General features: G+C 44.1%; 1 protein-coding gene across 3 annotated transcripts in view; it reads left to right on the top strand.

Annotated features, from left to right (window-relative positions):
• Positions 1-365: 365 nt before the first annotated feature.
• Positions 366-13,183, top strand: part of ALOX5 (arachidonate 5-lipoxygenase) — a 44,349-nt gene continuing 31,531 nt past the window's right edge. For all 3 annotated transcript variants that reach the window (XM_037056713.1, XM_037056712.1, XM_037056711.1), the window contains exons 1-3: positions 366-634; positions 7,062-7,260; positions 10,013-10,094. In XM_037056713.1, the coding sequence (XP_036912608.1) occupies positions 485-634; positions 7,062-7,260; positions 10,013-10,094 (431 nt within the window). In that variant the 5' untranslated portion in view covers positions 366-484. The remainder of the gene's footprint in view (positions 635-7,061; positions 7,261-10,012; positions 10,095-13,183) is intronic.

Here is a 13,183-nt window from a genome sequence, read left to right as displayed (position 1 = left end):
ACTGTTCCTGTCGCATGGCCTCCCACGCATACTGAGATTGTGGTGAGAACATATATTTTGTAGGGTCCAGGGAGCCCAGCGCTATCCCCTCACTGAAGCCTGGCAGTGGGGACTCAGGTCGGAAGTGGGAGTGAAGAGTGGTAACAGTGAATGAAAGACTGAGTGGATGGGTGGATGGAAGGATGGATGACAGATGAGGTTGCCCCAGTGCCCTTAGTACTAAAACAAACGTCCTGTCACGCAGGAATGGGTAACTCCTCCGGCTTCAGAGGCTGTCCCCTCCAAGTTAGACCTGCTGGAGCACAGGGTGCGCGACCAAGGCCTGGCTGGGGGCGGGCCAGGGCCGGAGCATGGGCGGGGCCTAGACTGAGCAAGGGGTGGAAACAGCGCTTGGGTCCTGGTGAGCTGTGGACTGCCCCGGGACCAGGGTACGGAGGCTCCGAGAGCTCCTTGAGCCCACTGCCCATAGTGCACGCCCACCACCATGCCCTCCTACACAGTTACCGTGGCCACCGGCAGCCAGTGGTTCGCTGGCACCGACGACTACATCTACCTCAGCCTCGTGGGCTCCACCGGCTGCAGCGAGAAGCACCTGCTGGACAAACCCTTCTACAACGACTTTGAGCGTGGCGCGGTGAGAGGCTGGGCAGACACGCCTGGGACCCAGGGTTGGGGGATAGGGAGGGAGACCCAGGCAGAGGAATCTCGAGACCCATCGGAGCGGCCAGGACCCGGCTGGAAGCGCGTCCTGCAATCCCTGTGGGAGACTTGGACCATGCGGAAGCGCATTCAGGGCTGTCGGCCGGCTGGGACCCAAGATCAGGATTTTTTCCAGAGCAAGGCTCTTCTCCCCAGGGATCAGTAAAGATGAAAGGTTTGCTCTCCATTTCACGGATAAGGACCCGAGGCTCTGAGAGGCCCCTTAACTGGGCAAGTGGTACTGGCAGCGTTACTAGTGCCCTGCTTTGTAGGATTCCTTCCACGGGTTGGGGGAGAGACTCACGGTCATGGACCCTGCAGGTCCTTGCCCTGCTGTTAAGCACAGATGGCACCTCAGAGCAGCTGCCAGCTCTGGCAGGAAGTGCAGGTATGAGGATCTAGAGACCTGAGTTCCATCTGGGCCTGACTACTAGCTCACTCTGTCTCCTCTGAGCCTCGGTTTCCCTCAGTGCAAAATGAAGTGGTTGGCTTCAGGCAAGTCGGATTTTCCCCAGGCCCAGTTAATGGCTTAGAGTGGCCTTAGCAGATGTCTCCACAACAAGGTGGCTTCAGGACTGGTCCCCAGAGGAATTTAGAGGGAAGGAACAAGAGAATCCAATCAAAGAGAAGCTTGCAAACCTGAAGGTTGTCACTGACTTCCAGCAGTGTATAGGAGGGAGCATTCCACTCAAGGTGTGAGGGCTCAGTGGAGGAGGAAAGGGGAAGGGGACTTCCCTTTTCACTGGAGACCTGGAGCTGGGGGAGTTTGAGAAGCAAAGGGAGCCAAGGTTTATTGCACCCCTAGCCTGTGGTGCCAGGTGCTAAGGCTAAGCATAGGTGTCCTTACACAAACGGGCTCCTGATGCTGACTTGGGCATGAATTCTAGCCCTGTGAACATGATAGGTCACGGTTCTCCTGGCCTGTGTTTAGTAACATGCCCAGCCCAGTGGCAAGCACATAGGCAACGGCTTATTTACTGAGGTAAATGACTATTATAATAGTCCTGACAACTGTAGGTCCCCATGGATTATGTTCCTTTCCACCACCCCCAGCTCCTAAAAGGGACCAAAGAAATATAGACTTCACAAAGCTGCCTTGCTGCTGCTTAGTTGATTATAAGGTTGAATAACATAAAATTGCTCAGAGTTGATTATGTTTAAAAGACAAAATGGCAATTTCATATGGCTCAACCAAATACTGGATAAAATTTGTGATGTGTGTTTTAGGTCTCCAGAGCCTAAAGCATGTTCCAGATTCCAAATTCCAAGTGGGCTTTATTCTTACCTTGGAGCCTCAGAACCTTGCTACAAGCCAACTGGACACTTAGCCTAGTTCAACATAGAGGGTAGGGCAAAAGTATGTTTACAACTGTGAGTACACAAAAACAGTTTATTCTTGTATTATTATTTATTGATTATTACATTATTTTCCTTATGAACAAATGTAAACCTTTTGCCTCACCATGTATTAGCGTGGCTTGAGCTCCCTTCACTAAGAATTAGGTGTTGAGTATAAGAACAAACTCCTATTGCTTGGTTTTCCTTACCAGGGATCTGGCCCTGGGAACAGAGGTGCAGTAGGGCTAATTACTCATCCACTTGAAATGACGCCTTCTGTCATTTCTGAAGCACCTTCATTTATTTCTATTATTTATGCATTCCCCCAACACCTCAGGGAGGAGAACAGAAAAAAGACTATTTCCCTTTTATAAGTGGACCACAGTGGGCCCTGTTGTCTTCCACACACTGAACACATCAGTGTGTTCACTGTGCAGTGCAGGGCACCCATGGGTGGCTTCTACCCGGAAGAACCACAGTGGTGTGGCCATAATGGACTGTTGATTACAAGATGGATGCAAGCACTGCTCTGTCTTCCTAGCCCTGAGAATTCATTCAAATGCCAGTGTAATTCAACACCTGAATGTCTCAGAAGCAAATTTCAGGAGAGTTTTGCATGTTACATTTCCAATGGGGTGACTGCTGCAGTTCAGGGTAACCAGCTGGCTCTGAAGTGCTCTTTAAAAAATCAGCTTTTGAGAAAGTTCCTGTCAATGCAAAGTTACTCCACACTTTGTCTTGCACAGCCAGGAGTGACTTCCTCATTCCCCAGCCAATGTCTCTTTTAAGGACAATCCATCCCTTTAGAGAAAAGGTGAAAGAAAAAACTTAGAGGAAATACCTGCTGAGAAGATAAAGCTATCCCATTTTACTTGAAAAGTGTTACAATCATGATGGTTAATAACAGTAACAGTAAAGATTATTTCAAGCAACCAATATAATCATTTCCAGGTCATTAGCAGGTCAATACCCTCTATTCCCCTTGGTCAAACAATGGACCGGACTGACTTTTTTCTCAATAAATTGAGTCACAGAGCCCTGGTTATTCTCATCAGAGTTCTGCATAGTGATTTAGGACAGGACTGGGAGTTGGAGTCCTCTGCAGGAAGACTCTTATAAACAGTCACACCTTCACTGGCTCCTTGCTGTCTGTTGGGAAAGCTCAGACTGTGCACCTGCAGAGCCCAGAGACTAACTCAAGTTTGGGAAATTTAACAAACTGATGTGTTCCTTTAATTCTGCTGACTTCAAGTAATTCAAGTAAGATGGGATGACCTTAACAGATCTGAATATTTCTGGGAATTCTTACCTGACCCATTTTTGTTCTATGACAGCATTTTTAGGAAAGCAAAGGGCAATATATTATCTGGAAATATATTCTATAAGTGTAAACAATTCATATGATTATATACTTCTTAAATATACTCTGAATATTCTTAGAGTATATTCATGAAGAATACATTCTAGAATACCTCATTCTCATAATATATTAATGAAGAATAAATGTCTCCTTTTGACCCACAATCTCTCTATCCCACAGTCTTTCTTCTTTGTCCCCTCTCTCTCCTACACTATGCCTCCTCTTCTTTCTTCCCTTTCTCCTTCTACTTCCTATTCCTCACAGTCCCCCAAAGCACCCCATTTCTCTCTTCTTATTTGCTTCAATTTCTCTTTTCACTGTCTCCATTTTCTTCTTTGCCCTCTCAATATCCCTAACCACTGTTCCCTTTCTCCTTTTTGCCCCAGTTTCTCTCATGTCTATCCTTTAATCTCCTTCTCTCTGTTCCACAACATTTTACTCTCCCCTCCAAACCCCACCAGCTCCTTATCAGCCCTCCAAGATGGGCATCCCAGGCTGGGCCATTCCATGACTCTCCTCTGTCCTTGCTTCAGCAGAGATCTCTGTTGCAGCAATAGCAGGGATCTGGGAGCAGAGACAAATGAAACATTTCTGAAAATGCTAATATAAAATTCAAATGAAAACTGGCCAGCTAACACGTTGCTGAAATATTCAAAAAAGAGTTGACAGCAACAAGTGAAGTGAGTGAACTGGACTTTCCAAAAAACGAGACTGGTGAATTGCATGTTTTCCTCAGTCCATCTCTCTCCAGTACCTGCCATCTCTGCCCCAAGGAGCTCCATGCTCCAGCTGCCTCCTCCCTATCTCAGGGATTTTGCTTTCTCCTTTCCTATAACCGCAATACCCTGCCCATCTTTCTCCTCCCACTTATCTCCTCTCTGAAATCTTACCAAGTCCCAAGAGCTACCTCAAATGTCATCTCTTAAGAAGCTTCCATGTCCTTCCAACCCACATTGTCCCTTCATACTCCAAGAAGGGGTTGAACCAGGACTCAGAGCCAGGTCACTGGCTCCCAGTCCAGGGCTTTTACCACCGTGTGGCTGCAAGGGACAGCGGGAGGAACCTGGACTGGCCGTCAGACAGGTGTGGACTGTAATCATGGGGCCGCAATTATACAATGGCATGGAAGCTGCCTGACCTCTGTGAGCCTCAGTTTTCTTCTGTTAAATGGGAACTATCCATGCAGCCATGCACATGTATGGTATTTATCAAGGGCCTGTTATGGGCCATCCACTCTTGGTAGTGTCCACTGTGCTGAATGGACATGAGAATTCAAAGGGCAAACAGACAACAAACATAGCAGCCACCTTGGTACTCGGCCATGGAGAAGAAGGAGTAAGGTTGGACTTTCCTAAGCCTTACTTTGCTGTTTATGCTTGGGATCCTGTAATCTTCTGGGAGGCTGCCTTCTGTCCTCTGTGACTCTCTAACAATGGCTCCCTTAGACGCCAAAGCCATAATTACTAGACTTTGTCCCTAAAAGACTTCCTGGATTAGATAGAGCTAAACTCCTCAAATGCTTGTTCACTTCCTGTAACACCGAGTCTGAAGCCAGGGGCCAGCCAGAGGCAAGCCAGATTGGTCTGCATATCCATCTAACCCTGCCCAATACCCTGTCTGATAGCATATTGGATCCCTGTGAGTTTGTTTAGTCTGTGTATCCTGGGGGAAACTCCAAACCCCCTCTACCAGGGGTAGGGGTGGGGAAACTGGAGGGTCCCTTCCTCCTATGATTACACCACAGGTTTGTTAAAAGGTAATCTTGCTCTCTCCCCTTCCTCAGAGAAGTGGCTCCATCTTTTCCTCCATCTTTTCCAGTCACCACTACCAGCCAGACATATGGCCTTCCTTCTAAGGATCATCCAAGTCTTGGAGAGACTTCCTGAGCCCCATCTCCCTTTCTTGTGCATTCCAAGGTGCTGAGCTCCTCCTTCCCATGAGAGCCTCCAACACAATGTTCATGGCATCTGTTATTTGAGAATAGCTGTCCTCTCCCCTTCGCCTCAGCCTTCCTGGCATCAACCCCCAGAACACCTTCAGTCCCCTCCAGCCTCTCAGAGCCACAGAAAAGACACTTCCCCTGGAGCAGCCACCCACAGCCCAGACCCACGTCTCACCACATGCTAACTTCCTTTTCTCTGCCTGCACTGCCAGCACCAAAAATGCTTCCCATTCTCCCTCTGGCTGATGGTACCTTCTCCACCTTCACCATGTTTTGAGCCAAGAAGTTAAAGTCCATAAGCCTAATTTCTTTCTCCAACATCTATTTCTGTATGTGATGTAGGCATGGACCTCAGTTCAGGGGCCCACACTAGCTTACAGCTGTTTGCAGGAAGTGTGGGGGCCTGCTGCCCTGTGACCCAACCCCCATGAGACAGGGAGGGAGGGCTAGGTGGCTCTGATGCTCACCATAACCAGTGATCTGTGCCCTTGGAGAAAGGAGCTCACTCAGGTCTAACATCATTTGGATTTCTCAATGGCCTTGCAAGCTAGGCATTACCTCCCCTTGATAAATGAAAAAACATAGCCTCGGGGAGTAAATCAATTTGCTGAGATCTAGGGTCAGTCTCCTTGGCACCCCTGAGGCTGGCTGTGCTACCCTGATACCTGGCTTACCTCCTCCTCTGCCCTCCGCTGCCCTCCTCCCTCCTGTGGAAATTTCTGTCTTGGCTTTTGCATCTCCATGGCAGGTAAGACACAGAGTAGGATTCTTGTCCTGTCAGAACTTTCCTGCCCCGGCCCACTGCCCTACTCTGGCCTCAGCTCAAGGGTCTGTCATGTCTTCCCAACCCCAGAAGTTACCCAGTCAGAGCTTTGTTCTTCCTTTCTCCCCCCTCCCTCTAGTTGCTCAGGTCATCTAGCCCCACACTGGGACTCCTTTTTTAACTCTGCACCCAGAGCCTGCTGGCCTCTCCCCAGGAATCAGACAGGCCCTGCAGTACAAAGAGTGCCCCTCCCCAAGGTCTCATAGGCCCTAGGGATCAGGGCATATTGTAGGGCAAAAGGGTTCTTTCACTCTGCAGGATGAGGCATTCTGGCAGGACAGGTATGCTCAAACAGCTGTTAGGGACCAAGAAGTGTCCTCCCCCAAACACATCTGGCTCCTTGGTCCTCAGAACCCAAGCTAGACTACAGAGCATAAGAATAAAATTTCTCCTTTCTAACCACAAGCGTCTGACAATAGTAGCAACCATGACATGCAAGCTGTTCAATGTGCTCAAAGGCAAGAAGTTTGCTGAAAATATCTATCTTCTCATTCCATTTAGGTAGTACTTTCAGGTTCTGCTGATGGCTTGGCAGGAGAAGGATTAGGGATGCCTGGGGCCTCATGCAGCATGAACATCCCTGCTTACTTTACTCTAGGTCCTGTCACCAAGGAAAAAGCTCCAAGATTGGTAAAATCTGGTTTAGAAAGTGCCCAAGGGGCATGGAGTCCAGAGCTGGCCTCTGACAGGCCCAATGCAGTGCTGGAGCCCTCACCCTTTCTTCTCATCTGCCCTTGAGAGCTGTAGATACAAAGGTGACCCCAAGGGCAATGGCACAGGCCCAACACAAAGCTGTTGGGGAGGCAGGCATTCTGCAAACATCCTGACTAAATAAACCCAAGGTAATACACATGCTCAGAAGACCTCAAAGAGTCCCATTTGCCTTTTCTCCTTCTCAGGTTGATTCTTATGATGTGACAGTGGATGAAGAACTGGGCGACATCCAGCTGGTCAAAATCGAGAAGCGCAAGTACTGGCTTCATGATGACTGGTACCTGAAGTATATCACACTGAAAACGCCTTATGGGGATTACATTGAGTTCCCCTGCTACCGCTGGATTACCGGTGAAGGCGAGATTGTCCTACGAGATGGACGAGGTAAGCAACTTAGGCCCCTGTCACACTCCCTGAGCCTCCCAGGAACTGAGAGGGTTTGCATATCCCCCTTCTTCAAAGAACTGTATCCGTGGGAATAATAACAGTGTCCATCTCTGGCCTGCCTGTGGATTTTCACCTCACAGCCCTAACCTTCCGCATGTCCCCCCAAGACACTGCCTCTGTGAAGAATCCTGGATCCCTGGTGCAGAACTGCCTTTCCTCTCTTCATGTTCCACGTTGGATTTCTTTTAAAAAACTGCAAAAATAGTTCATTCCTATTCCCCAAGCAATTCTCATGCAGAGCAGGAATGGCAGCTCACTGCAGGCTTCCCTGTTGCCTGACAGAGGAGCAGAGACCGATGGTTCTCATGTTTCTAAGGCCAACTGGCTGCTTCCTGGAGAAATGGGTGACTTCGGATCAGTGTACAGACTCCAACTCTGTCCAGTTCCCTCTGGTGTCTACACAGAGGAATAAGAATGAAGCTGAATTCTAAAATAGTAGGTAGTGTCCTAGAGTGTGGGCTTTAAAAGGGATACACCTGGGTTTGAGTGTAGACTTGGGCATTGTCACTTAAACCTCTGTGACCAAGTTGCCTTGGCTTCCTTACAGGTGAAATGTAGATAATAATGCCTATTTTTAGGATCAGGGTGGGGATCTAGTGAGAGGATGTAGTAAAGCACACCATGCAGTGCTTGGCCCAGTAAAGGCCCAATACATGGGAACCATGGTTATTATCCTTATAATCATAATGGACCTGAGCCCCTCTTCCCTCTGAGCTGGCTTCAAAGTCATCTCATCTTTTATTTTCAGGAGTGGAGTAGGTGGCTAAGGGCAGGGTGGTGATAGGTCGGATCGTGATAACCCTTTATACTATTAGTTAAGGTAAAGTCAGTAAACGCAGTCAAGGAATTTGAGTGGCAGGAATTCCAGAGCTCACCTGAAAGGGGGGCTGATAATAATGCTTCTTCAGGTCTCTGTGGTGAAGGGTCAGATTTTTAAAACTTCCATTCCATCACAGACTGATATTTTTAAAATATAATAAAAATTACTATAAATGAAATAAAAAACAAGCCCGAAACATTCAAAATACATGCCCTGTTTTTATTATCAGATGCAACAGTCATAGAATTTTTCTGGTAAATTTCTGTAAAACTCTGTAAATGCCTACTCTCAGTCTCTGTTCTTACCAGCACCCAACAGGTCCTAGCCCACACTACTGTCCAATGGCCAACACCAGAGAAAATTTTGTGATTTTTCCTTCCATAGGGTCAGGGGGAAAAAATCCTTCTAGCTCCAGTCATTCAGTTCAGAAATATTCTTGGAGTTTGGCTTCCTAACTCCAAGTTAAATTCCTAACAAGTTCCTAAGTTAAATTCCATGTCAGAAAGAGTGGGATGTGGCTGGTCTGGTAGTTTAAGAACACTTGGTAGAGGAGAACTTCTTCCTCCTTTGTCTTGGTTTTCATAGTTAAGAAATGGGGGCAGTTCTCATTCTTGTTTTATCTACTCTGTGGAATGTCTGTAAAGAACCAATGAACTAATGATAGGAAGTGCTTTGTAACTAGGAATACTATATGGTGCCATTGGCAGAAGCAACTGTCCTCCTCTTCATTCTATGGACATGAGGCATCTGAAGATTGATTGCTCCAGGTCTAGAGTATGAGCAAACTGAAGGACCATGACTTGAAGTGAGGTAGAGATTTACCGAGGCCCAGATGTGACTCACACATGCTAAGAAGCTGGCATGCAAGGGAGAGTCATTCAGAGAGCCTAAAGCCTTGGCTAATTGTTGCCACTTGCCTCCTCCTTCATATCAGGCCAGCCATGATTCTTCGGTATGAAGAATGCCCTCTTGTGGAAGTGCCAGACTGGGGTCTGCACACTTGAGGGTCTTGCTTTAGATGGCAGATTTTAGGTTCTTTTCTCTTTCAGCAAAAAGTGGGACTTCAAATTCAACTAACTGGTAACTATGCAGACTAGCCTGCCCACAGACCCTCTGCATGGGGGCCTTGGAGTCCAAGCCCTACTGTGACCTTGAAAATGGCTGTTTGGGCCTGGATGTCTGTGATTCTGAAAAGTGAAGCAACAGACTTGACATTTGGAGAACTGCCCAGTTAGTGGTACATCCCAGGGATATTTGTTACTAGGGAGCCTATTTACCCTCTGACAAAAAGGGGTCATAATATTCCCCTTGAAGGACTATAGCTCAGAGGGAGGGCATGGCTGTTTGTGTGCCTGGGAACTCCCACTTCACCCTCTAAGCCAGGGGTTTATTAGCACCTGGAGAAAGGTCACACCTACTGCAGATGCTTTGAGGCACGGAGCAATCGGAGTAGGAAGGAGACAGAGTCATTGGCCTGTCCTCATAAAGCCCAAAGCAAAAGAAGCTTGGCTCATGCATCTGGACATGATCCTTAGAACCTAAAGTGCAGGGCCACCAGGCTTGTTGAGTGAACAGGCAGAAGGAGGAGAAACTGGATTCATCTTTTGTCAAAGCAGTGACTAAGAGCATGGGATTTGAGTCTTGTGTTGAAAATCCACTAATTAGGTATGTGACCTTGAGTAAAGTTCAAGGGTAGAGCTATTCAACCTCTCTGAGTCCCATTTAATAAAATAGGGGAGTTTTCTGAGGCTTAAACAGGTGATTCATGTAAAGCACTTGGCATGAGCAGGGAGTCTGAAGGAAACCTTAATATTGGACCTTGTTATAATTATTCCTATGGCTCTTCTTACACTTGTCCTTTCCTCACAGCAAAGTTGCCCCATGATGACCAAATTCACATTCTCAAGCAGCACAGACGTAAAGAACTGGAAACACGGCAGAAACAGTATAGGTGAGTTATGACATCAGACCAACTTGACACGGGACCGCAGTTTCTTCTGTCTCAGGGTTGTGGTATGAAACAAACCCTACCCATAGCTTATGGCCCTTCACTACTGGTAAGTGATGAACAAGCACCAACTCCCTGTGGTCCCCAAGCTCCTCCTGACCACCCCTCCAAGCAAAGATGGTAAAAAGAGTTATAGAAAACACTTGAGATCAATCACATTGGCATTTAGAAGGAATGCTGCAGTAAAAGCTTGAACTTATCTTGATGTTCTCCTACCTCCAGTTGTAAGAATTTCCCTTCACTTTTTATGTCTTCTGATAATAATTTTCTTATAAAAGTGATACATAATCCGGAAAAAAATTGATGAACTCTAGCTAACAGACTAAGAAAAAAGAGAGGACACAAATTATTAAAATGAGAAATAAGACAGGGAACATCAATACCAACTCATAGAAATTAAAGTGAATAAAAGGGAATACAATGACTTGGATAAAATGGACTCACTCACAGAAAGATGGCAAGTACCAAAACTGACTCGAACTTTCCACAAAGAAAAACTCAGGCCCAGATTGGCTGCACTGGTGAATTCTACTGAACATTTAAAAAATTAATACCAATATTACATAACCTCTTTCAAAAACTAGAATAGGAGGGAACAAATCCTAACTCATATGAAACAAGTATTATACCAAAACCAAAAACATCATTAAAAAATTAGTATCTTTTATAAACAGAGATGCAAAGATTTTCAATAATATACTAGCAAACCAAATCTAGCAACACATAAAAGGCATTATATTGTACAATATGGCCAGATAGGATTTATTCCAAATATGGAAGGCTGGCTTAACATCCAAAAATTAATTAATGTAATATACCATATCGGTAAACGACAAGAAAACATGATAATCTCAATAGACACACAAGAAAGCAGGATATAAGATTATACACAAAATTCACTTGTGTATATGCTAACAAACAATCTGAAACTAAAATAATTCAATCTATAATAGCATCAAAAGGAATAAAATATTTATGAATACATTTAACAAAAGTATAAGAGCTACACCATGAAAACTACAAAACATTGTTGAAGATAATTAAAGAAGATCTAAAAAGGTGAAATAAATCTCATGTTCATGGAGCAAAGGAATTAATATTGTTTAAATGGCAATATCACCTTAAGGATAAGGTGATATAACACAATCCCTATCCAAATCCCAACTTTTTTTTGCAGATATTGACAAGCAGATCCTAAAATTCATATTGAAATGCAAGGGATCCAGAATAGTCAAAACAATCTTTAAAAAAAGTTGAAGGGCTCACATTTCTCAATATAAAAATTACTACACTGCTTCAGTAATCAAAGCATTGTGGTATGGGCCTAAGGATAGACAATGGAATAGGACTGAGAACTCAGAAATAAACCCTTACATTTATGGCAAATTAATTTGCCACGGAGGTAGGGAGACAATTCAGTGGAAGAAGAATAGTCTTTTGAACAAATGGGACAGATAAATAGCTACATGTAAAAGAAAAAAGCTGAACCTTACATCACACCACATATATAAATTAACTTAAAATGGATCAAAAAGCTAAATGTAAGAGCTAAAACTATAAAGTTTTGAAGAAAACATGGGTAAACCTTCATGATCTTGGATTTTTTAAAGGATTTTTAAAAGTTACAGTTGACATTCAATATTATTTTATGCAGTTTCATGTGTACAACATAGTGGATAGACATTTATATAATTTATGAAGTGATCCCCTTGACAAGTCTAGCACCAACTTGGCACTATGCATGTTATCACAATATCATTGACCATATTTCCTATGCTGTCATTGACTATTTTGTAACTACCAATGTGTACTTCATAGTTCCTTCCTCTTTTTCACCCAATCCCCCATGCCCTTCGCATCTGGCAACCATAAATTTGTTCTCAGTATCTGTAAGTCTGTTTCTATTTCATTTGTTTGTTTGTTTTTTCTTTAGATTCCACATATACGTGAAATCATATGCCATTTTTCACTCTCAGGCTTATTTCATTCAGCATAATACCCTCTAGGTCCATTGACATTCTTGCAAATGGTAAGATTTCATTCTTTTTATGGCCAGGTAATATTCCATTGTATATTTGTACCACATCTTCTTTATCCAGTCATCTATTGATAGACACTTAGGTTGCTTCCATATCTTGACTATTGTAAGTAATACTGCAATGAACATAGGGGTATGTATATCTTTTTCAATTAGTGTTTTAGATAAATACCCAGAAGTGGAATTGCCAGGAGATCCGTAAAAAAATTAAAAAGAGAACTTACCTATGGCAAAGGATTTGTAGAGGTGACAACAAAAGGATAAGCAACAAAAGCAAAATAGGTAAATTGATGTCATCAAATTGTAAAACTTTTATGCTTCAAACTATATCTTCAAGAAAATGAAAAGACTGTCCACAGAATGGGATAAAATAACATGTGTTGGCAAGGATGTGGAGAAGTAAGAGCCCTTGTATACTACTGGTGAGAATGTAAAATGGTACAATTCTATACCTAAGCATATACCAAAGAAAAATGAAAATACATGCCTACAGAAAACTTTGTACATGAATGTTTATAGCAGCATTGTCCATAACAGCCAAAAGGTGAGTTCAACCTAAATGTCCATTAACTGATGAATGTGGTATATCTATATAATGGAATATATGCATATTTTAGCTATAAAACGGAATGAATAAGCACTTGTCCAAAAATAATCACATGGAAAGATGCTCAACATTATTGGTCATTATGACAGCACCATGAAGTACCACTTCACATGGACTAGGAAGGCTAGAATAAAAAGGACAGACAGTAACAAGTGCTGCTGAGGATGTGGAGAAACTCACACTTTGCTGGTAGAATGTAAAATGATAAAGCCACTTTGAAAAAGTTTAGCAGTTCCTCAAAATCTTAAACAGGGTTACCATATAATGCAGTAATTCTACTCCTCATATGTACACAGAGTAATAAAACATATTTCTACACATAAAAAATTGTACACACACATGCATGTTAACCCAATACATTCATAATATATTAACCCAATACATTCA

This window comes from Sturnira hondurensis, unplaced genomic scaffold (genome assembly GCF_014824575.4).
Source record: "Sturnira hondurensis isolate 20B ecotype Veracruz unplaced genomic scaffold, ASM1482457v3 Scaffold0009125, whole genome shotgun sequence".
In the NCBI taxonomy this organism is placed as follows: domain Eukaryota; kingdom Metazoa; phylum Chordata; class Mammalia; order Chiroptera; family Phyllostomidae; genus Sturnira; species Sturnira hondurensis.
The sequence above is the reverse complement of the archived record's forward strand: the minus strand, read 5'-3'. Positions and strand labels throughout refer to the sequence as shown.